Source organism: Myodes glareolus, chromosome 1, assembly GCF_982192425.1.
Source record: "Myodes glareolus chromosome 1, mMyoGla1.1, whole genome shotgun sequence".
NCBI classification, from domain to species: domain Eukaryota; kingdom Metazoa; phylum Chordata; class Mammalia; order Rodentia; family Cricetidae; genus Myodes; species Myodes glareolus.
This window is the reverse complement of record NC_142026.1, coordinates 9,100,095-9,126,049: the sequence shown is the minus strand read 5'-3', so window position 1 is coordinate 9,126,049 and position 25,955 is coordinate 9,100,095. Positions and strand designations below refer to the sequence as shown.

General features: G+C 37.4%; 1 protein-coding gene across 16 annotated transcripts in view; it reads right to left on the bottom strand.

Annotated features, from left to right (window-relative positions):
* Positions 1 to 25,955, bottom strand: part of Map2 (microtubule associated protein 2) — a 269,527-nt gene that overhangs the window by 46,628 nt on the left and 196,944 nt on the right. For 15 of the 16 annotated variants that reach the window (XM_085698855.2, XM_085698845.2, XM_048459086.3 and 12 more), the window contains one exon: positions 15,143 to 15,427. In XM_085698855.2, coding sequence (XP_085554981.2) covers positions 15,143 to 15,404 — 262 coding nt within the window. In that variant the 5' untranslated portion in view covers positions 15,405 to 15,427. Of the gene's footprint in view, positions 1 to 10,416; positions 10,572 to 15,142; positions 15,428 to 25,955 lie in introns of those variants that run through there. The other variant, XM_048459098.3, reaches the window with a different exon arrangement.

The following is a 25,955-nucleotide window of genomic DNA, read 5'->3' as shown; positions in this document are numbered from 1 at the left end:
AAGGTCTTTAGTTCAGTAAAATATGGGTCCGTACTGAAGAACTTCTACCATCTTGTTATTTTATCCTGATAAATTCACTAGAATTCATTGTGCTTCTTACAAAATGGAACAAGTAATAGCCATTGGTGCATGGGATGATTGGGATCTCAGCTAGGTAATTACATAATATGTAATAGACAGCACGCCAAGAATCCTTGATGAAAGAGATGTCCAGATGGTTCTTACCACTTCGGTATCTCACTAGCAGCCATGGCAGTATATTCTGAGAGACTAGTCCCACCAGGCTAGCATTATTTATGCCTATCTCTTGATACTATAACTCATTGTTGTTAATATTGTGTCTATAATGATGGTCAGAAGAAGTATTTTTCAAAGACAAAGTTTTGAAGGAATAAAACACTTTCTTTCTCCTCTGTCTCTCTCTCTCTCTCTCTCTCTCTCTCTCTCTCTCTCTCTCTCTCTCTCATTTTCTGCTCTCAAACCTGGTTGCATAAATCCTGGGGTCCCATCTATTTGGAATCCCTATCATCAAGTCCAACTCTGGACTATCATCTAGATGGAGCGCCAAAGAGCTAGCTGGCCTTAAAGCTCACCAGAACAATTAGCAGCAGGACATCTCCTGTAGGTAAGAGAGTAAAAGACATCGTTTCATTGTTTTTTTTCTCCACCTTCTCTTTTTCTTTTTCAAATACATATGCAAATTTATGACTAGAAATTGACTGTTGAGAGGATTAAAAATAAATGTATTATACATAAATTAATTATCAATCATACACAATTGAAAGGTAATATTGACTTCTACAGTTGAAAGTTTAATACTGCTTATTGTAAATAACTATTTTGAAAACCTCAATCATTTAGTTTTGGACTTCAAAACTTTTTGGGAAGTGAAGTTTTTTTTAGTTTATGCTATAAATTACATTAGTCAAGGAGTATGTGTGATATTTCTGTTTTTTCTCTTTTGTGAATGTTAGGATTTCGGCCAATGAACATCAGCTTAGCTTTGGAGAAGTTACTAGTAGGTGACTAGTTTTTGAATGTTAACCTTGTGATAGTCTATTTTATCATTAATGTCAACATGACAATGTTTCTACAGGCAATGAAAATAGCTTGGCTGTAAAGTCAGCTTATAGCTAAGAAAAGTTTGTAAGAAAAACTTATATAACAGAAAAGAACACTCAGAAATAACTCAAGGAAATCTGATTACAAACTACTTAGAAGGAACATTAAGAGTAACTTCTCTGGATCTAATTTGTCTCATAGCTTTTTACAAAGTGGTAAAGTTGTTGACTATTGGATAGTATGAGAATACGTGACATAAAGAAATAGGATGAGAAGCATAGAGACAGGTCATCACTTAGGAAAATATTTGGAATACCTCCTTGCTTCAGTGCCTGGCACTGGCTACCAGACACTGTATCAGGCTTTTGTCTCTTACAAAAGGTGTCTCAGTTAACCTTGCACCACTGCGTTACCGTCGAGCTCAGCACTTATCGCTCCTCCAGGCCCTTGTCCTCCAGCGGACTGTCCACACTCCACCAACCCGAGGACCTGATTGTTTCAGTCTCCATCATGGCAGAATTTTAAAGGCAGGCCCAGGATCTGGGCACGGTGCATCTTCATACTATGATCACTGCGATGTTAGCCTACTGAAAACCAATTAATTAATACAATTGATGGGGTTGACAACCTTTCAACAGCTCTGAAAATTCTAAGCTGCATCTTGAGTGAAGATGGAGCATTTTTGGTAGACCAAATAAGTGTTGATTGTGCAGCGCGTGGATCTGGATCAGGACCAGCTGTGCCTCCTTGAACATGCAATGGTTCACCAGTTAGACTGTGAACACAAAATCCAGGCAAATCGGCATATGCCCGGGCACATATTTTTGTTGATTTCTTGCAGCTTGTTAAAAGTGAACCAAGATGCATTGACAGTAAATTCAACCATATGGCTATAAAAACCACTAAATGTTTCTGCTTTGAAGTGTCGTGGGTACAATAATGGTGTGTTAAAAGAAATGACAAATCAGTCTACCGTACACTTGGTGAAAAAGGAAAACAAAACAATTTAAGACAGAATGCTCCTGTCAAGAAGGTTTTTCTCAGTAGGGTACAAAATGGTTGCCTAGGAAACCAATGTTAATTGCTGCTGCTGCTGGAATCTAGTCAACAAGGAAAGCACTGTGTAGTTCGCAGTGCTCTGCTAAACAAACACCCTCCATAAATTCATGAAGAGGGGAAAAAGGAAAATTCCTTGCTTCTTGCTTAATTTGGAGAGTAAATGGCGCCTATGAAAGTATTTCCTTGAATCCACTAGTCATGAAAGCATTTAAAGAACAGATTGTTGGAGAGTTTTATTTGTTTGCTTTCCTGGCATCTTTGCATTAATTAAGGAATCCAGCATTGGCATACCGCACCCTTCAGACTTCTGCTGATGCACAGCATCACTACAGGCAACACTGCAGCTGCACAGCTTTGATCAGCAGCCCTTTATTCTGAGAACACTGACCAAAACAAGGCTCCACCTTATTTAAGAGGGCAAGTACATTGTAAGTAGAGTCAATTTATGAAGACAGACAATAAGAAAAGAGAACAGAGTTGTATAGAGTTCAGGTTTTAGGTTTTTGTTTTCTGGAAGGGGTTTATTTTGTGTCTGTTTCAGACAATGTAAGAATGCTTAGCCATTCCTGGGAGAGGCAAAAATGTTGCTCCCCTGAACACAATTGTTTCTGAAATCCAAGGTAATCTTATGGAAGGACATGTTTTATTTGTCCTCATTCTTATTTTCCAAAAGTGGCCACAGATTATTGACTGAATCTTCTATGGCCACTCATAAAGCCTCTCTTTGATAGCCATGGTAGGGATTATGGTTATAGGAGGATTTCCCTTTCTCTTTAAAAAAATATTTTTAAATTATGTGTATGAAAAAAATTCCATGTATGTGTCTATTTCTACATGTGGATATGTGCAAGTGATGGTTTGGATCTCCTGGAACTGGAATTAGAGTCAGTTGTGAGCCATCTGATTAGATGCTGGGATTTGAACTCACGTCTTCTGTAAGAGCAGCACACATTGCATTCTTAATTGCTGAGTCATTGGTCTACCCCTCCCCACTCTCTCCATTCCTACCTCAGTTTATACATTCAAAGCCATCATCCTACCTAGATTATACCTTAGCATACTCAAATAAATTCTTTAGAGATTTAACTGGACTGCCCTGATTTTCAAATTTGGTTAAGGAGAAACTTGTAACAAGTTAAGATAAATAGCAGTGAGGGAAGACTACAGCAAGAGGATGCATTGGGTTAAAAGTGATTAGACAAGCGTAGATCAGAAACAACACCTTATGGGAAATTTTATTTCTAAACTTAGTGTCCAAGATAGAAATAGAAGAAAAAATATTTAAGTAAAAGACACATAGTTAAGTGAATATGGTCCCAATCTAGCTTTATACTTACACTTTCTAGTTTAATGTTTGGGGGCTGATTTCTAGTCTTATTATACATATACATATTTATGATGCTACTTGTAGTTTATATAATAGAAACATGAGAGTTCAGTAAAGTATAAAATCTTACTCATCCCCCAAAATTGGGTAAACATAAAATTAAAGAAGGAATTCTTGGAAATTTCAAACAGCTTTTATCACAACAAATTAAATATAATCAGTTTTAGCATTGGGGGATTGATAACATCAAATGAGGTATTTAAATGTTATGTCTTATTAAAAATGCACTATTCTTTGTAGACTTTTGGAAACTTGTAGTGTCTTCTCTGCTAGATATTGAAACATACTATACTGTCAAATGATTGAAGTATAAAACATTATTACAAACATTAATGTGAAGATAAATTATTGGTAAAACAATGAGAGCTGGAATAAATCTACCCTTAAAAAGAATAACTGTGGAATACATAGAACATAAATGTGTATGCATGCACATGCCCATCTGTGTGTGTCAGCACTGAACTATGCAGGACTTCCTTCCGGCTTTAAAGGGCTCATCTCTATTTGGACACCACGAAAGCCTTGGGCACCAGGAGTGAAGGTAGGCTTTCATGTCATGATGGAAGTAATGTTTCTGCAGCTACAAAATGCAGAAATGACTGGGGGCAACAATATGATAAAAGAAAACAAATATAAATTCCTTTTATATCAGAAATAGTCTTTACTAGTTACCTGTTATGTTTATAGCTTTTTCTATCGTAACCAGTGTAAGTTATATGGTTTACACCATTAAGTTAGTGAACACTTGCTTCCTTTCTCTTGTTTATCCTCAGCATGACTTGATCAAGTTATGGAAGCGCTTACATAATTTAAGAATCCCTTTATAGAAAAATTACTTTGTTCACTCAGTCATTATACAGAGAAGGCAACATGACTTCTGCATAAGTGCAGTTTGATTAAATGTTCAGTCCTAACATATTTCTGAGAATGAATCTGTCATTCTCAGCAGCAACATCAGCTTTGCCTCATGAGTTACAAACTAAGCAAGTGATTTTCTATGTTCTAACCACACATTTTCTTTTAGGCACAGCAACTGTATAAAATATTCTTCATACATATTTTCTTTGTACTAGCACTTGCAGGAATTTTATTATATGTTACTTATAGCAATTCTTTATATTTTTCAAAATCTAATGATATATATGCATAGAATCATTGTCACAATCTTAAAAACTACAATAAAATTAGGAGAATTGAAATACCTGTGGTAAAAAAAAACGAGAGGAATATACCTCTCTTATTAAGAGTATAATTAAATAGAAGTTCCGCCACAGCACAGTGTAAGTGGATTCCTTCACTGGAAACATCTAGACAAGTATAACTGATGAATAATAAACACATTCTTCTAGGACCAACCAATTAGTAGCAAAATGGAATGACTTTCCAAGAGTTTTAAGTAGGAAACAAGAGTTTTAAGTAGGAAAAGAAATGTAATGTTCAATATTGCCTTTGTAGTTGATATAATCATCAAAATAAAAGGAAAAGCCTTTGATGGTTTATAAATTTTTTTGTGAAAAATATTCTAAAGCAATGATTAATTTTGTGGGCTGATGAAAGTATCTCTCCAACTGAAAGATATCTAAGATAGAAGCAGTAGTAGACCAAAAATAAATCTGTACAAACTTACAAATGTCATAATATATATCCAGGGGAGCCACGTAAATAAAAGTGTGCACAGATGACTTTGCTTCAATGTTTTTTACTTTTCTCAGTCTCTATTAATATTTAGGTATATTTCAATTTCTATTACTGCATTTATCTTTGACTAGGAGCCCAGCAGAGAGAGAAGGGTGCGTGCACTTTGATGGAGTGGTAGAGTGAGGATGGGAGATAAGTGGCCATCTGGGTGGGCATGCTGTAGGGAAAGGTGAGCAGGCTTTGTAAACAGAGGGAAGTGGGTGAGCAGTGTAATATGGCTCGTGACCACTGACAACTTAAAGACACCAAGGAAAGAGAATTGAGAAAGCTATCAGAAAAGCGCTCAAGGCAGGTTTGGTTTCCTTCTGAACTTTTCTTAGGGCAGTAGAAAGATGATGTTGTAGCTGTCTGTACTCTACAATCGCAGACAGAGATTGATTTAGTAAGGGGATCAGAAGCCTATGGAAGAGGTTTGTGGAGCTTCCTGAGAAATGGAAACTCAGATTTCCCACGAAATCCTACAACTTTCATATGAAAATATCATTGATAACCGATTCCTGTTTCTAAGAGTATACCTAAGCCTGCCTGGTTTCTCTAACTGGAAGAACCACGGATCCCCAGTGTCTACAGTCACCTTCCATCCCTCCAAAGTGTTTTACACGAATTGGTAGTGAGGGCTTACAGAAAAGGTAAAGCATAAACACTCCCAAGGATCCACCTCTGCTCCCCTTTTTTCAATTTTTTCATTATGTAATTGGGAAAAGCAACATGAAAGAAAAGTGGAATGACTTGGTTCAACAAAATTCATAGAAAGAAAAGTTTTTAATACAGTACTATACTAACCAGTGACTCATTCGAAAATCTGTAGACCATAGTGGAAGGAATATCTCGATGTTGTAATTAAGACTATTTCAATGTTATAATAAAATTGTTTCTAAGTTATCATATCATAATTGGTTAAATATTTTTTCCATTGGATCTGGTGAAGACTGAGACCCTGTGCTCCTGTAGAGGTTCACTTTCCCTCTGTCACTCCAGAGAACTGAGGCACAGAGGACTCAGAACACTTCCTCTTATTGAAGATAAGCTCAATATTTTCTCAATGTAATTTATAACGGAGGATACATTTTTAAATTTGTGAACTGATACTGGCTATAAAATGTGAATTCACCCGTGACACCAACAGCCAAGTTCTTAAGCATAATACCAAATGCACTGGGATGCGATGTACAAGTTAAATGTGGCCCAGTGAGAACTGAATACTTTCTTACAATATGTTGACAGGTCATTGCATGAAAACGGGATAACTGTTAGCCCAACTAAATAAGCTTGCCCTCCTAAACTATGATCTTCATAGTGGTGACATTTTTAGTTGCAACATATTCATTTGCTTCCTATAAAAATAAGGACTTAGAAGAGTTAGGCAAGAAATGGCCCAAAGACAATTTCTAACATGCTTTATGATACTGTTTCAACATAGTGTCTTACCCACCCCCCCACTTTTATTTTGAGGAAAAGGTCAATTTTCACAGCTCATTGGTGTCTATCCATAGTCCCCATGTCAATGAAAAACAAAAAAGGGGTTGGGGAGAAAGAAAAGCTAAGCAGTTTTTACATTTCGACATGTGTGTCGTCTTTCAGAACAGCACCAAGAACAGCAACTGCAGCCTAGTGGGGTTTATTTTTCAGTCATGGGAATTAAAGCCAGGCTCTCACACATCCAGGCAGTGAGACTTCACTGGGATCCATTCCAGTACTCATCCAGTCTTTGTTTCAGGGCTTTGCTCCTCTTTTTAAAGAAAGGGGATGCGTTTGGGCATGAAAATAAAACACGCTCCAAGGAGAACACATATTCAGTCAATTCTTTGACCTTCTTTGCTGCTTTTAAAGGAAACAGGTGTTTGCAATTCAACTTATGCAAAAAGAAAAGAAAATGATATATATCAGTAAGCCCTCTTTAAACAATGAGATGAAATAAATTCATCACTAAAAAAAAGACCCACATTTTCCTAGGATTGAAATGTAGGTCGCAGTAAAGAGGTTGCTTATAAGAACAAGGTCCTAGGTACAATGATCAGTCCTGTCTACAAGCAAAACTTATTTTTCCTATAGTCCATGTATAATTTCCCTATTTCAATATAGAAGTACCGTTTACTTTCTAAACCCTTACCATTTGCAAGTCATTTCATAGACCCAGATGAAACAGGGAAAATGGACATCACTCAGTTTTTGCTGAGATGACTTTCAAAATCGGGATATTAGCTTTCCACGTCAGTATACACTGCTCTAAATGAGTACAGTTAAGCCCATGATGGAGAACACGCAACGTGCTTCAAGGCTCAGGCTGTCCTTTAATCAGGATTGAGATTTGCTGTGTTCTTGACCCATAACAACAAATCAGTCTTTACCTTACAACCAGAGGATTCAAAAGAACTTGCATGCCTGTGTTCCCATCTCAAGCTATTTTGGGAAACATTTTTCAGTCCAGGTCAATGTTACATTGGGCTTAATTTTTCAAACATGAAAATAGAGAACTACTGAGCATCTGTATGATTCCAATCTGTTAGATTTTTATGTCTCTCAGAAGTTTGCTGATCTTAACTTTTCATATTATTTCCCATTCGGCAGTTACCAAGCAAATGTCTCTGATTAGATGTTACATATTTTCATTATTCCCAACCCTCTAACCCTAACCCCCATTATTAGAGAAAGTCACTTCTGGCAGCATTTTCCCCACAAAGCATTATAGAGATACTTTTAAATTATTTTCTGCTGTAACCAACAGCTCTCTCCTCTTTACAATGAATCCAGCCTCGTCTCAAAGATTCTCAATTCATTCTTTCATTTCCAGTATATTGTTCTGATTCAGTCTTTCCCACAAATTCATTACTCACACTGCAGTATCTTTTTTTGGAGCACAATTTTGTCTATTTGATTCCCATTCTTAACTCTATGCATGGATTCTCAGTTTCTTCCTGTATTAACTAAAATATTTATTAGCACCTACACCAGGAAATAGGGTAGTATATGTCAAAGGGAGAGAGAGAAAAGCAAAGTACAGGTTCAAACATTTACAATCTTGGAATAAAACCTAGTTAATAAATAACCTCAGTAGATGGACACCTGAAGGGTGCTCTTAGCAACATATAACTGTAGTCCCTACAGGTGTTTATGAAAGCCTCGCCAGAGAATGAGAACACAGCAGCTCTCTGTCATCGCAGACTGGCATGGTACCATGCAACTGTGATTCAAAAAGAAGGTTTTTAGTTCATTGAGAGGGCCGATCATTCAGGCTGGAGAAGCCTGTAAAGAAAGGCAGTACTCATTTGCCAGTCCAGCCTGATCAAATCTGATGTTCAGGATGCTCTACTATAGATGAGCATTTTTTCCTGGAGTTTAGATTCTGCCTACCTTATCTACCTAAGTTTAATGCTTTGTGAAATTTTGAGTATCCTTGCAATACATTTTAAATATTGACATTTTGCTTTCATATTTGTATTCTAGTAAGCACCTAGAATTTGCATAGCTGTTAAAAGTTGAAGGAGAGCCCAAGGCACACACTGTTTTTTTTTTAAGGTTCGAACTGTATTTTTTATGAGTGTAGTTGAACAGTGTGGCTCATTTTCTGAGAGTTGCTGCATAGTGAGCTGGTAGCATGCAGTCCAGTCTTTTCTCCCGGGATTCACAACGCCTGGTCAGATAAGACTAACAGTACCAGGGTTGTAAAGCGGCGCCAGTTGTTCTGTTCATCTGCTCTCGATATGAATTTCCATACTCCCCCGAGAGCAGATGCAAATGCTCTTTGTAATGTGCTAAGGAGCAATGAAGCATGAAGGTACCAGGAGGAAGGGAAGAGCTCTACACACCAAAGCAGAAAATCAGTGTATCTAAGTAGCTTGTGCAAAAAAGAGGGGAGTGTCGATTGAGAAATGTTCCCCATCTACTCAGTAACCTTCCAACTGTAACAAAAACAAACGAAAGCCCAGATACTTGTCATTAAGTGCCAAATACTTCTAATAAAATCTAGCAACATTGTCAAAGTACGTATATATTTATGAATGCATGGAAATGTAAATATATTCCACTACAAACATTTAAACAACACATTATTGCTTGATGATTCATACATTCTCAAGATACCTGGAAAATTATTGTTGAAAATCCTACATTTCTTTCTTTTCCAATCTTTCCCTCCTTCCCTCCCTCCCTCTCTCTCTAAATCCTTTTATTTTTTTATTTTTTGGCTTGTGAGGAAAGAATACTTACAAATAGAGGGAATATCAAAAGGTCTTCTATATTATTAATCAAACAAAAGACTTATCAAAGTCTAGAAATGAATCTCAGAAGAGCCACTTCCTTTACTTATTATTTTCCCATATTGATTTTAAATGAAAAAGATCTTATGAATTGCAAAGAATTTTTCTCTAAATGGAGATTTTTCTTAACCCCCAGAGATTGGAAAGCAATGAAAGAAATCACAATGAGAAAAGACAACAGAAAATTAGAAAGGAAAAAGCACAATAAGACTTTAGAATACAGAATAGGGGAAAGTTTCAAAAATATAAAACATAATTAAATTATACTTATATTTAATACAATATATATGTGTGGGTGTATGTATGTGTATGCATGTGTGTATACGTATGTATGTGTATATATGTGTGACTGTGTGCATGTGTGTTGTGTGTTGTATGTGTGTATGTGTGTGCAGAGCTTTGCTTATCACAACTTATCAAAAGTCTGTAGGTATTTAAAATTTCAAAAAAGAAAATAATATTCCAATTTGTTGAGTCATTGGGTTTAATAAAAGCAGTCTTGAAAAACTGATTTTTCTAATATTTTGATTCAGAATTACTGGTTTAAGACAATGTCATCTCTCTCTGACTGAGAAGCAAACATTATGGGACAAGCACCATGCAATTGCATATTTAAATGAGAAACTTTATTGAGCGTGCATCCTTTCTCTATTTGTAAAGCATAGAAAGATCTAGCTGGGATTACCTGGAATATAGAAGCCCATCCTTTCCCCGAGCAAGAGTCAGCATTCTTTATGACCCTGTCCACGTAAGCTGGACCCGATAGGCTCAGACCCAGTAGGCATCAGCACAACAAGCCACATAGTATGACAGAAATGAACACCCACACCCACTTCATCTGCTAGAGACCACAGCGGACAAAGCAAATAACATATATGAACCTTGTGGAACTGTCTTAATTAAAAAAAAAAAAGACCCATCTCTCTCTCATTCTTTCTAGCCCAAATGCCTAACCTTCATGAGGAAAACACTGAAAAGGTTTCCATTTTCTGGTTTCATCCACCGGTGCTGCCAGGCCTGACGCTTTGCAGTAAGGCTGTGTGTTTTTCTGCAGATCCACCCTTGAATGCTAAGTAACTGCTCTGCACACGCCTCTCTCTGCGGAGCTCAGGGAAATGGCAGCCCGAGCAATGAGTGGTTGGCATGGCAACAACAAGAAGAAAATCTGCAGCCTTTTGTATTGTTAGAACTGCTTGTTTATTTGCCTCAGGGACTGATGAGGATAGCTTTAGTCATTTTGCTGGAGAAATGGCAGTGCACTATTTGGCTCTGTATAATTAATATAGTATACGCCATAGATCGTATTTTAAAGGGGATCTCAATTTACAAATGGAGGCAGGGAGGATGGGGGTAACAAAAAGCAGGCTTCACTTTTCTAAGATATCAAAGGGAGAACAGAGAGAAGGTTAGAGCTACCTGCTGCTTTCATGTGAGTGATGCCAACCTTGCCCCCCATCACCCCATCATGTACTTTCCAGCTTCAATATGTAATCTCTGCAACAATAAATGTATTGCCTGGGTCTGTCTGTCATAGGGTTGCTTGAGTGATGAGGATGTTAAAATGTAGGGAAGGCTATGCTATCTCCTGGGTAGGCGGCAGATCTAGAAATACAGACATGCCAGGGAAAAAAAGGGCATCGTAGGGAACCACTTCATTCCATGACTTGTTTTGTCCCCATTAGCATTCAACACCATGCCTGAGGTCAGTTGAAGTTACCAAAGTCTGCTTTCGATCACTTGCATATATTGACACCTATAAGAGTCTTTTTCTTCTTTTCCTCCTTTCTTTCTCCACTTAGGAGGAAATTGAGAATCACACTTAGGATTTTATGCCATGGACCCGGAGTGTACCTGTGAGTTATGTAAGAGAAATGCACACGTTGCCTGCCAAGGATGACTATTGCAAGGGGCGGTAGACTAGCTGTCTTCTAGAAGGCAAGAAGCCTGAACCCTGCTAGCAAATGCTCTTAGGGGTGGACTACACTCGAGGAGGGTGATACGTGAAGGCTCGTCTTCTAGATTCCTTCCAAATAACCATTGTATTATTTAAAATGATGGCAAGGGAATGGCCAGGTTCCAGTAATGTTTTCCAACAAAGGACAAGTGCCAATATTTACAAGATTAATTCTGAGAGCCAAGAAAAATAACCCTAATCTAAAGAAGTTTGGAAAGCCTTGACAGTCAGCAGCCTGCTTAGAAGGTAAATAAATGATAAAGTCTACACAAAATTTACATGTCTTCTTAGGGAAAGGACTGCTCAGAATAAAGCCAAATCTCACAGGGTTCCTGGCCCTTGGGTTCTCCATCCAACACCCTTATCTTCTAAATGTGCATCTCTGAATAATTCTTTTAAACAGTCTGTGCCCTAATTTTCTCATTTGGAAATGGAAACATGAATGACAGATACCTCTGTGGACATCCCAAAATGGCATAATGTGATTAAAATAGTGTACAAACTGGAGAGCCATGTGGAAACTGTGATGTTATACAAGTTTCCAAACTGTGGTTCTAAGTACGCCATTATCCTTGACGGCTGAAGGATCCCTGTAACATCAACACATTGTTCAGGTCCTTACATAAAATGCCATGTTTGCTTGAAGCCTCTAAAATCCTCCTATATGTTTTAAGTCATCTCTAGACTGTGTATATTACTGGATACAGTATATAAATTCTATGTTAATAATGAATATACTGCATTGCATAAGGGACAATGAATAGCAGGAATATCCTTATCCTCTTCAAACACCATTTCTTTCAAGTTTATTTAATTTCCAGTTGGCTCTACCCATGGATATCAGTAAGGACAAGGAGAGCAGACTCCAGTTTTTCAAGCAACCCTTGAGGAATGAAAAAGAGCCAGAGACTTTTCTATCTCTGGACAGGTAATAGTGCTCAGAATAAGGTGAGCAATGCAGAATCAATACTTTGCAGATCTGGCCTTTTCAATCAGAAAACATTGTATTAAAATTATTTCATAATTAGATGCAGTAAGGGTAATATTCTATGCCTTAGATATCAGGACACCAAATGAAGCGACATTGCCAAGTCACAAACATACTATTGACCACATCTCCACATCCTTAAAATGTCACTTGAAAGGTACTTTAAACTTCCACTTCCTATAACGATGTTCTGATCAAAGTTTTATAGATTTTTAGATACAGAGATTTATAGATTTCTATAGGTACAAATCAACCCTTCTGTCTTTTTGCAAGTTACCTCATGCTATCTTAATATGAATTCTAATAAAACTTTAAGCCTTGCTCCTGCTGAAGAAACTTATGGATGATGTGTCTTATTGTCATTCTGATTCAAAACTCCATGGGGGTCAATAAAGTGCTTTCTTCAATAAAGTGCAAAAGAAAGGAAGGGATTATTACAAGTCATTTTTCTTCTCAATTATGCTTTGGAAAACAATTTTAAAAGACAAAAACTACCCTTTGGTTAGGCAGCTTGATTCTGAATACCTTCACATGGTTTTACATGTTCCTGTGTGTCCTTTAAAAAGGACAGAGAAATAAAGCATTAAAATTGGAGTTGAGAAAATAATTTCACCCATCTTTCTATGGGCTCCCTTTATGTTGTATGGCAGGAAACATCTAGGCAAGTGTAAAGAAATACAATTACAATATCATTGCCTTCTAACGCTTCCTGCTTTCCAATACTCGTCACAGTGCACAAGAACAAAGAGAAGTTGACCATGGATGTGCATCTTTAAAAAGTGTCAAAGCCTATACATGAAAAAGAATATTCAAGCGGTGCATGAGAAAGTAGGGCACAAGGCTGAGGGGTCCAGTCTTAGGGAGACAGAGCTTCCATTCTCAATTCTGTTTATAGAGAGGTTACAAACTCAAGTAAAAGTCTTCTGAAAATGAAGAGACAACCACAGTCAAGAAGGAAGCAAAAGAAACATTTTTGAGTCAACTAGGAATTTCCTGGTCACCACAATCATACCTGAGGACCTTCTTCCCCTGAGGAGTGTTTTATGTGAACAGTTTTGTTTTTGAAGGTTATATTTTACGGGATAAATGTGGTATACTTTTACAATGGAGGTGAATAAAAAAAGAATGAGCTCTTTGGTCCTTCTTGAAATGCTCACCTCCAAGTATAATGCCAGTTCCAATGAGGTCACCACCCTCAGGCATAGCATTTTAAAAATGGCGTATTTGAGATTTAGGAGTATTTGCATACACAGGTGATGATTTACAACACATATTTTAAGGAAATTGTCTGTAAATCATAAAGGACAAGAGCTATTATTTTATTAAACTTGTTTTGGAAGAAGCGGATTATTATTAACTTATCACTGGAGCATTTCTGTAAGTATGAGGAAACCAAGTTTTATATTCTCCCACTATAGCTTTCCACACTGGCACATCTTAAGGGCTCAGTAACTGGCCTGTTATTTTTTAGAAAAGAGTTAGTTTAAAAATCACACCATAGTTTAGGCAGAAAACATCACTATGGCAACCCACAGATGACAATGTACCGCCTCTGTTACTGTGAGCACATATACGAATACTTAGAAATCAGTTTCTCTAGGATAACACAATACTCATTTGATGCATGTGGAGAAAATTGCACAATAAACACTGAATGTTCCTGACACCATCACACAAAAGAAAGACTTGCGAGTTGAATCTAATTTATATCTATTATCTTCTCAAGGAAGCTGGCAAGGACACACTGACCTGACAAAAAGATTTTTCTGTGCTGTTAAATACTTCATTAAGATCACTGAATAAATAGGATATTAAATGATACTAGTTGTCCTTGGATTGAACAGGTATACTATATACAGTAATTTTTTTCTGTATTGCACTGTGTTGTTCCATGGTAGTCTATAAGGGTTGTATTCTGAGTATCTAAGAGACATAGCTAGCCTGGCATGGTGGCTTCTCAGTTTCCTGGTTCAGTCAAGAAATACAACCAATCTCTTTTCCCATTCTCATGGGATTCTGCAGGGTTTTCATGAGATTCCCAGAGGCTTTGTATCAGAGCAACTGCAGAGGATTCACCTTAGTGAAGAAGACGTACAGTCTTTAAGCGAGAGACAGACTGTGCTAATGGTGAAACAGAACCATCCCCAAGCTAATGGCTTCTGTGGTGTTTGACAGGCAAAATTAGCCTGGACTTCAAAGAATACTTATACTATCTTGGTTTAACCCTGTGAATTTATTTAGCATCTCAGGAGATATTTGGAAAATTTTTCCATAAGTAAAATCAATCCCCTTTAAACATTGTCTTCCCATACTTCTCATTTGAAGGGCTGATAGGGTGTTTTTCACCATTCTTTCTACAATAAGAAGAAATATACCTCCCTAATCAAGCCCTTAAACTTATGTTCCAATGTTACTTAAGCTAATAAAAAGAAAACATTGGTTTTCCTCAATGGGTTAAAATACGGGCTGTTCATAGCAAGATATCCATGCACTGAGTATTCTGCCTATAAAAATTAGGGTAGCAAAAATTATGCTGAGAAACAATATCAAGACTACAACCAAGTCGGGGAAGTCATATTAACTGCCATGGTGCTTGGTGCGTAGCTTGTGAGGGCATTGATTTCTCCTAATCGGACTCTCGTCCTTGAAAAGTGACAGGACCAGCTGCTGCAAATTAATTCACTTGCAGAACAACCCGACTACAAAGCATAAAGAAGTCCTTGCGGCCCCTCAGTTACCTGCTGTTTCTCTGTCTGCCGAGGTCAGCTCTCCGTTGATCCCGTTCTCTTTGGTATCTGAATAGGTGCCCTGTGACCCGTGCTCCCCAAAGGCGCCCTCCTCCTCCTCTCTGTATGGAAATCCATTGGCACTGCGGCTCAGCCCTTCCCCAGCCCCGCCTTGATCTTTCATCTCTGGAGGGTGAGGGTGTGCAGCTGCCTCTGTCAGTGAGGTTGACGTCCAGTGTGGCGCCTTTCCATCGTCCTTCCGCTCATCAGCCATCCTTCAGAGCTTTGTACTGTCTCCTGAAGACAAAAGTGTGTGTTAGTTATCACTTTGGGGCAATTTTCCTGATCTAAAAACATCAGTAGCAAAATAGGGGAAATTTGAGGTCAAATAAAATTTCAAATTAAAAGACTTGCTTAAAAAAATAGATATTATTAGTACAATAGCCTTTACATTTTCATTGTTTTTGCAGAGCACTTCTGGTATGTTCCATGAAATCATACATATTCTCTAAACAAAATAAAACAGCACAAAAAGCATAACCGTGTCTCAGGACACATGTTATCCAATGTCTGACATTCATTCTAAATATTGACCCTTTAGGCAAAACATCGTGCACTGGGGTAATTCACAGTGTGAGAAAATTAAGTAGAAAAAGGCAGGAAGAGAAATGGCTGGGGGAAATTTAGATTATCAGACCACACTCAACTACTTTTTAAAAACACAACTTTCAAGAGAACCAGGAAGAGAAAATGGCCAGCACTTAAATTTCATTTATGACAAGCCAATTCGATAGTTTTCTGAGTACTGTAATGTAATGAGTGAAGTTTACATACTAAATTTTCCAACAAACATAATACCTATAACTTGAGAGGGTCTCCTATTTTTCTACAAGTACAAACCTTGCAGGTAAAAAATTAAAACAGTAGGGTTAAAACTATGTCTTCTTTAATGACATCATTTTACTACTAAGTCAAGTAGGATCTGAAAACGCTAGGGCATTGACGTGAGTGAGGAAGCTGTGAATTACAGCACAGGATGGATTCGCTGTGGAGGAGGCATTTTCTTAACCTTACGTGAATGGCAGGTACCGGTATGACCTTCTCTTACATGCGGATGCTAAGTTTAGAGATGAATCTGACAGGATGATTCACCCCTCAGTTTGATGTAGTCTTATTGATGGCTTATTGTCCCCACACAGTGGATGACAGCATACGCAATGATTCTAATGGAAACGAGGAGTTTTTCTTTTCTTTTCTTTTTTAAAGAGTAACCAAAGTGAAGACTTCCAAGCAAACAAAGACAGTGTTAGGGAGAATCGACTTCTTGCTCCCAGCTGTTTATAGATCCCACATATAAATTAAGCTATTATGGGAGCAAACTTTCCTACCAGATTTCTAAGAAACACTTATAGTTTGCTGAATTTATATTTATTTATTATTTGTTTGTGTGCATATGAGAAAACATGCGCCAGAGGACAACTTTATGGGGTCGGTGGAACCTCTCCTTCCACCTTGATGTGGGTTCTGGGGACTGGAGTGAGGTCATCAGGCTCGCTCCATTGGCTAACAAGCACTTTTAGCTGCTGAGCCATCTTGCTAGCCCTGCTGTTCTTGGCTTTTGACTCATACCAAAAAAAAAACCCAAAAAACCAAAAACCAGAAATGAGACAAGTTAATAAGTCCATTCATCTAACTGATTCTAACACCAGATCACCTCCAAATTTGTTTCCAAAGGATTCTGTTTATCATCCATAAACTCATATTTAAGCAACGTATACAGAGCTTGGATTTAAAAACATGGATTGAAGGATTCATGAACAAACCAGGAGTATCTATACTGAATACAATGTGCAAAGAACTTAGTGTACCAAAGGGTTTTTCCCCAACAATTCTTAGTTTTACTGATTACAAAATTAAAGCAAACAACGCAAAGAAAACATTAGTAGTCACGTTTGTTCTGGTTATAATTACCTCACCACTTATTGCATCACCAATAATTACACGTAATCATTTTAGGTGGCTTTTCTGCAATTTCTAGTGAAATAACAGAAACTTGGAAACTTGGTCAAGTACATGTTAGAGTTACTTGCAAATATGTCCTGAGCTGTTACTAAGGACTCATAAATATCCTGAGCAGTATGACAAACATCCCAGAAACGGACCCTGATGGGAAAAACATATTCTCAGGACCAACTTCCCTGAGTGTATGTATGATAAACTAAATATGTCCATTTTATATAGTGATCCAGCAACATTCTACCTCTCCCATCCTGCACTGTGTACTAGTCAAATATCAAACTACCTGATATAAGAACCTAAACACAGTGCTTTTTAAATTGTTATGGTATCTTCATACATCTTAGAAATGAAGTGAATTATCCAGATTCAAATAGCCACGTTCTGGATACAGAACTGCCTTCCATAGTATCTAAATCTCTGTGTGGCTCAATGTCTTACTATTCCTAATTTGTGTGTGTGTGCATGCGCACGCACACATGTGCACGTGTGAGCACACAGAATAGTGAATACAGGAAAAGCTTACATGAAGAAGTCTGGGATTTTTTCATGTATTGTTTTGAAGAACAAATAGGCTTTGTGTCCTATGGTCTTTCAGTTCTGTAGAGAAACCGAATGGGTATATAGAGTTTCCACAATTCATTTTTACAAGTTTTCAAATTCTGAACATCTTTTAATAATATAACATATTATAATTAATAATAAAAAACAATAATGTCAATATACTATTAGCTAGAATATATAGTGTAGTGACCAGTATTTGTTTGTCTGTTTCTGGGTTCTAGTTAAGATACTATACTATATTTAATTTCCATCTCTAGGTTTCTCTAAGACTTTGACCTTCTGGGTTGAAGAGTACTATTCAAATAAATCATACAACTGAACTCCATTGAAAATGCCCGATTTTTTAATGACTAGTTTTGGTTTGATAGGTGCAGCAGGATGTGCTAGTTCACAAGTGTGCACATCTTGAGCCTTCTCAGAGCTCCTTCCTAGTCCAATGGGCATTTCCTTTCAGGGCGATATGATGATACATAGACCAGCAACTGTTTTCTCATAACCTAATACACCAGCGTGTGTAAGAGGATCTGAGAAAGGCTTAAGTCTGTAGTGTACGCTCAACTCTGGGAGCTAAGGTTTTATTCATTTCCTAGGAATGAAGTTTAATCCAGAAACAAAAGGACATTGATCTGTGGTTAGGCATTTGTCTTTGTAATGGGTGTGTATAGATAAGTCCAGCACCTACAGAGTCCAGAAGAGGGCATCAGATACCTGAGAACTGGGTCACATGTTGTTGGGAGCTGCAGTCTGGGTGCTGAGAAACAAACTTGGGTTCTCTGTGGAAACACTATACACTTTTGCTCTTTAAAACAGAACAAAATAAAGTCCAAAAATAAATAAAAGCCACAAAAACCCTCCAAACAAAAAATAATCAATCGTTTCAGTACATCTGGGAGCTCTTGATAGTCAAAGCAATACAACAGTATGTTAATTACTCTCTACGCTCAGATACATCTGCCTGTGCCTCGTTTCTCACTCCAGGACTCTCTAGAACAAATTTCCCAGTGAACAAACCCCTCACCTTTAACTACCAGACTAAATTCTGAACAGACAGCATGTTTCTCAGTGGTCATCCACTCAAAGACTCATATCATTTGCTTTTAAGAAACTAAACATTTACAGTAGAAATTTTTGAGTGTTTAATGCTCTAAAATTTTGGATCTTTTAAAAATTAATAAAAAACCAATTTTGGAAGAAGAGTTACCGAAGCACACAAATTCACTTAATACCACATAAATCAAAATCCTTGCCTAGAAAGCATTACCCGACTGCATGAGAAGTTGCAGGGTACTCAGACATCTCTTCCTAAGTCTGAAGTGTATGTAGTCTGTCTATTAAATGTCAGCTTTCATTGTGTGACAGAAAATATGATGGAAAAAGGGTGTTGCTGCTTTGAAGGAAAAGGCTTCTTGCATCAAAGGAGACACCATTTGATCATGCTTATTAATATTCACAACTGATTATTAAAGTAGGATGATGCGTTTTACTTAAATTCTAACAGAAGTTTTGGGATCACACTGTGTTTCAAGCTGCCAAGAGCTGGACTTGTGATAGTTAGCCTTGATTGTTAACTTGACACAGTTGGAAAGATGGGACTTCGGTTGAGGAATGGGCTCCATAAAACTGACCTGTGGGCATGTTTGCGGGACATCTTGATTGCTAGTTGATGTAAGAGGGTCAAGTTTACCACGAGCAGTGCTACCCTAGGTCATGTGGATATGCACTGTGTAAGAAAGAAAGTGGAAGTGAAGCAAGCCAGTAAGCAGCATTCATCCATGTTTTCTGCTTTAATTTGTCCCTGCTTCCAGGTTCCTGCCTCTGCTTTTCTTGATGATGGACTGTTAGCTGTAGGATGAAATAAACACTTTCCTCCCCAAGTTGTTTTCGCTCAGTGTTTTATCACAACAAGGAAATTCAAAGCAGGTAGCAAGGAAATAGCTTGTTGAAAAAACTAAATACTATGGAAAAGCTCAATTCATGACTTCAAGGCAAGTGTATTCCAATTTTCAATTACATAGACTTCTTTAAGTCTAACGTTTTAATTAATGTATGACCTTGCAAAGTAATTTTGTAGCTTATGGGTTGGTCTGCCCATTATCAGTGCTTACTAAAACTGAACAAAGTTTTACAACATTATCTTATGTTTCAATATATATTTTAACATTTTTTTCTAGGCTTAAGGTTACACTCTAACTTTCAAAACTTGATCAGTTTTCTCAAGCATGTGTCTGAATGTATAAAAGGATTCATAATTTTGTGTTTGTGAAAAAATAATTAGAGTTGGCCACAAGCATCCCAAATATCTGTCTCTAAATACGAGAAACTATTATTTAAATATTGTTTTATTACATTATTGACCCTTGCAGTAAGGGTCTGTACAATGAGATAACTTGCATTAAATTTAGAAATAAAATAATAAATTTTGCTTATTTCTGATCACTCTTAGTCTTGCAGACTGTGTGTACATTCCCACATTCCATTTGTCAGGAGTGTAATGTTCTTCTCTAACACTCCCCAGTTCTAAGTTGTTGCTATTGGCTCTTTATTATTACTAGTTGGTAACATTTATCAAATCTTTTCTGAAATCAAGTAGGAGCCCTATAACAAGCAAATAACTATTGTCACTATTACTTTCCAACTTTTTACTTTCAGGCGTGATTTCAATGAGAAAGCCACATTGTTCACTCCACAACAAATCTCTATGTGTGTACACAAAGTGCAGGAGATACAAACAGAATCAGTCTTTTCTATAGAAAAGTTCCTGCAAAACTTCAATAATTTAGATTGTTGTGATAGATTATAGATGGGAACACTCTACCAGAAAAATGTGCTTTCTAGAAAAATTTTTAGTTTTAAAATACATTTTTGTTCATCTTTCCTGTAATATTCTTTTAGTCACTTTCCACACAGGTATTGCTGGTAACTTTAGATGACAACTTTTGACAAATGCCCAATGAGTTCTACTAGTGATGGCAGGGTCACGGGCTTTGTTCTCCATAAAACTAGATGTGCACATTCAGGTACACTTCACATCCCAGCTGGTTCAAACTGCAGAGTGTTTTCCTGTCCCTCCACCTGTCATCGGAAGGCCGGATCCTAACATGAAAAAGACTGGGCGTATGCTTTGATGATTCCTGCATTACCTGTTCTTTAGAAAAAGTAAAAAAAAAAAATAACCAATGTTTAAATGTATGAAAAAGTGGTTCCTTAATACATATGCTCTCTGGTCATACAGAAATGAGAAAAATGTGTACAGCTGTCACATTGTCTCCATTGCTTAGGGAGAAACATGAAAATAAAATGGCAGAAGAAAATCTTCTAGACAGTTCTGACATCTTTCTGAGTTACCAATGAGTATTTTCTCCAAAAAAATTTAAGGCTAAGATTCAAAGCAACACACATTTTAAAAAAGAATCCACTTTCTTATTTTTCTACCTACCTGCTTAATAATTTGGAATTTCCCTTACCCTCCTTTCCAAGTGTGAAAGAAGTTAGTCAAAGATATACCTAACCAATACATTACAGGACACATTACCATAAAGTGGGTTTCAAATATTTGTTTACTGTTGACTGAGTTAGTCCTCAACTGCCAACCATGAGGCAAACATGAGGAGAAAGGTTCCATTAGAGATGAATGTTTGGCCACCATCAGCTCAAGAGAGAAGAGTGAATTTGAAGCTGTGGAGAGTGGGGTAGGAGATGCAACGCACGTTCCAACTCCATCTAAAGCACATGTAGTAGAACAAATGAAGAGATCTAAGCAAGACCAAGTAGACAGAACATACAAAGTTAGAAATATCCCCACAATAAAGTATCACAACCCGTCTCAGAAAGTCTTAAAATTATGAAAATGAAATACTCATAGGTTATCAACTATTTCAATGCATCAAGTATTTTTTAACACACCACATTCAAAATAGATGTAGTAAATCATTTTTGGGGACGGAGCTTGCAAATGAGTATTTTAACCAGTGACGGCGATGACGCTTGAAGACTGGTGTTTTTGGACAAGCTGGTTGTTTCAGGAAAGAGCAGTGAAGGGCACAATTGCAGAGAAGAAATATCACTGCAGAATCACTGAAGTAGAGAGGAGGGCAAGTATGTTGTCAGGTCGTATCACCAGTCTTACAAAGAGATATGCCTTTCAGGTCCATTGCCCAGAACTTTCACGGTGCATTCCCAGAATCTAATCATGAGGTGGACTGTTTTTATTCTACCTTAGAGGAAATAAGGTAGTTTTTAATTTTTACATAATGCTACTTGAAAGAGGCAGAAATATCTTAAAGGAATTTTTTTTTTAAAATTGACCCTCTTCTATGGTAAGACAACTAGTTCATGTTGTAAAGGGATGGTCAGACTATGAAGCATATTAAAATTGTTTTTAAGGTGTTTATTTTTGCCTAATTCTTGGCATTTACTAATGTGTCATTAAACTATACTTGCTTAACTTTCTTTACTGATTGGAAACGAATAGGTGATGCTAGTGGGAACATCTGGTAGTAATTCTGAACGTGTCCTGATAATTCAGATGTACATGCTGAAAGTGATGAAGTGGCCTAGGACTTTCCTCTTAGGATTCCTAAACAAACGTGCTTCATTGCTTGTCATTGGATTAAATATTGGAAAAATAGCAATACATTTAGCCATCACATATAGTTATTAGCAGGCAGCATTAAATACTGTCAAAAAGTGGCGAAAGAAGAAGTTGGGAGAAAACCAGCCCACAAACCACGATCCCAGAGAACTTAGACAACAATGAGGACCCTAAGAGAGACATACATGGATCTAATCTACAAGGGAAGTAGAAAAAGACAAGATCTCCTGAGTAAATTGAGAGCATGGGGTCCTTGGGGAGAGTGAAAGAGGGGAGGAGAGAGGCAGGGAGGGGAGCAGACAAAAATGTAGAGCACAATATAAATAAAAAAATGAAAAAAGAATAAAAAGAAGTTGGGAAAATCTATAGTATGCATCAGACAGAGATAGACAAATCTCAGTTTTTATAGTGTCTTTGGTACAGGTGTTTCTTGGGCATTTTCTTTGAGACATTCTACCCCGTCATCATGAAGTATGCAATTCAATCAAAACAGAGAGGATATAATTTTGTGCTGCCACTTCTCTAGAGAGGAACAAGAGAACCAAACAACCAGTTTAGCAGCAGAACTAAGCACATGAACCTCTTTTTATGGAGGCACAACTACGTTGTGTACAGCCACTACCCATCTCAGCACCAACCACACAACAGAAATGTAGTTTGATCTTTAAAAGTACCATAATTTTTTGTAGCACATATATCTTTGTGTATTCTGAGGGTGCTTCTAAATTTAAGTATTTTCTGATAAATGTCTTAAAATCCCAAGTTGTTGCCCTTTGTTTTCCATGTAAAATCAAAGGTATTGTTCATAATGACATGAAAAAAATGAAGTTGAAAACCTAGGTATTTGTTTTGGATCTTTTCTGCTTTTCACAGACTGAATATAGAATACCTACAATTTTATCTCATGACTCATTCTTCATCACACATCATGTTAATTAAAAATTAGTATAAAGAAAATTAGTGGGCACAGGAGACATTAACTCCGATGATGATGGACACGGAATACAAAGCCTCCCAGTGTTAGGTTATTGTTAAGCCTGGATAATACAAGTGAGTCATAATTCTAAGCAGGCTGAAATTCAGTAAATGCTGCCTCACCAGCCAATGTAACTCATCATCTCAAACTTAATAAGGATTTTTTCTACTGTGAAATGCAGCATATATTTAACAACTGTGTAACACATCTAGGCCCTTTCCCATGTTATACACATAGAAGATCAAGTACCTCTCGGAAATAAATACATTAAATGCCACAGTCTAGAACTCTAGCTCTAATACTCATATTTAATTAAGGATTTATACTTAGATGCTAGAGAAGTACTGAGATATGCAATAGATCCCCAACAAGAAAACTAAAATGGAACCATGGTTCTACTTACTAAATATGTCAACTTACATATAGAACCAAACCTGCAGGTTAGTTTCTTAACTCTGTAATGAACTACTGAAGCAATGAGCAGGTAAGATTTGATCCCTGTGTCAGTACTGCTAATGTTGAAGTTCGATCGTCATGATCTTAATTATGTTTTTAAACTAACGTAAGTCTAACTATCAGGATACGAAGCTTCAGATGGAAATTGTAAATTGAACCATCAAAAAGAATGGTTAGCACCTAAGGATAAAATGCACTGGGCCTTTCTTTTCTGGACGTTATGGCATATGTTATCTTAGAGGCCATGTTATTTATAGTGAAATGAGATGCTTGGCTTAAAAACAAGATTCTAAAAGTTGGAGAAGGAAATGACAGTTCTTAAAAAAGGAAAAACAATAAGGTATGTAAACTTATCAATAAAAATGCTTTAGAACATAAATTCAAAGTCTGGAAACTTTATGGTTTTCATGAGCTGGGTCTCGGAGCCCCACTCTCATCATTAGGTCTTAGTTTGTCTTTTAAAAACCTCAGTTCTTTGACAATTTCATACACATATGTAATTAATTATTACTCTCTCCTACATCTTTGTTTACTTTCCTCCTATGCCTTCAAGTCCAGCTTTCCTCTACCAGTCCCTTTCTTAGATTCATGACCTTTGGGTTCGTTTCGAGGATGATTTAGTTTAATCAGGGTGATCTGTATGACTGACTATCGATTAAAACTACATTGTGGAGCCTGCTGGAATCGCCAGTGACTAAACAACAAAGGCAGGGCTCTGCCTCTTCCTGGAAAATAGTTAAATACTCTATCAGACACCGTGTCATCCACAGATGGTGCTCCTGAGCCCCTCCTGTGCCCAGGCATAGTTGTCTACAGGCTTGCCCACTCCTGTGCAGAGCCGGGCATCTGCAGTTACTGTGAGCTCTTGGTTGTAATGATTGTGTTTTGCTCAAAAGTGGCGGACAGCATCAATGCTTCGTTTAGGGCTGAGTACCCAACTATTGTTTATGCTTAGCATCTTGTGAAACTATGAGTTTTCTGCGTTTATTGACAGTCACTGGAAAGTGAGGCCTCTTCGGTTAAGGGTGAGTAGAATTTGTCTAATTACAACTATAAATATTTGGAAAGCAGTTTGAAGCTGTGCTAATTTCGCTAACTAACCTATTAAGTTCCCTACTAAGGCCTATGCCTCCATCTGTCATGGGTTTCTGATCAGGCTCACAGTACTAGACATGAATTTTCTCCTATAGAGTAGGCTTTAAATCCAAATAGAGACTTATTGGTTACCCCTAGAAAATTAGTGCCACTAGTTCACATGTGGGCTTACCATGCATGGCAGGGTTGTATTGTAGTTCATTAGAGTTCATGGGTAGGCCAGCCTGTTGACACCGTTTCTCTCTTTCCCAGAAGCCTTCATAGAATGTTCGGTCCCTGTGAAATCTAGCCAGCAGAAGGGAAGTTCCCATGGAAGTTCTAGTTTGATTTATCTATAACATGCTGCATCTTCCGCAATGCGGTCTTACATATAGTTCTGTTGGGTGACCAAAAGGACTGGCAGGGGCCTGTATTGCTGGGAAGTGTCTAGGGCTCCTTTAGTCAATTAAAAAGATGATATCCCACATATGGCATTTTTGCTTAGTAATTCACTAGGAACAGCTTTTTAAAATATTTTAAAAATATAAGTTAGATTTTAAAATTTATATTTAAGATAGTAGTCTTTTGATGACTAAGTCTCCAACATGTGAATGAAGGTTTTCTTCTAAAAGGCTAAGATTAATGTCTTCTTTCATACCTAGTGGGTATAACCAGGTGCAGGCCACCATCGGTCAGAGAATTTGCTGTTCGAATGTTTTGATATTCACATATTCATTGTCAGTGCTTGTGATTAAGCAAAAGCTGATGTCCATTCTGCCATGAACGTGACAAGATCAGCTATTGTTTAGTGTGAAGGAAGGCTAGCCTGCATGATGCTAAGATGTCCACTTTAAGATTACAACCCCAACTCATCAAACAATTAGTTTACTCTCCAACCCATTAAAGGAAAAGGCTTAGTGCATCTGGGCATTAGAGACATGCTTGCAAAGATGCTGCTGTAGAAGATTGCAGAAAAAAACAACAGTATACAGTTTGGGGAGTTTAAGGAGTGCATCGAAAAAACCTTTTATGACGGCCCCTCTCATGACAGTCAGTGTCTGAATGTAAAGCATGATAGGACTTCGCAGAAGATTGGTCAGGAAACTTAAAGGGAGACCTCTGATGCCCAAATCCAGCCCCTGCCTTTG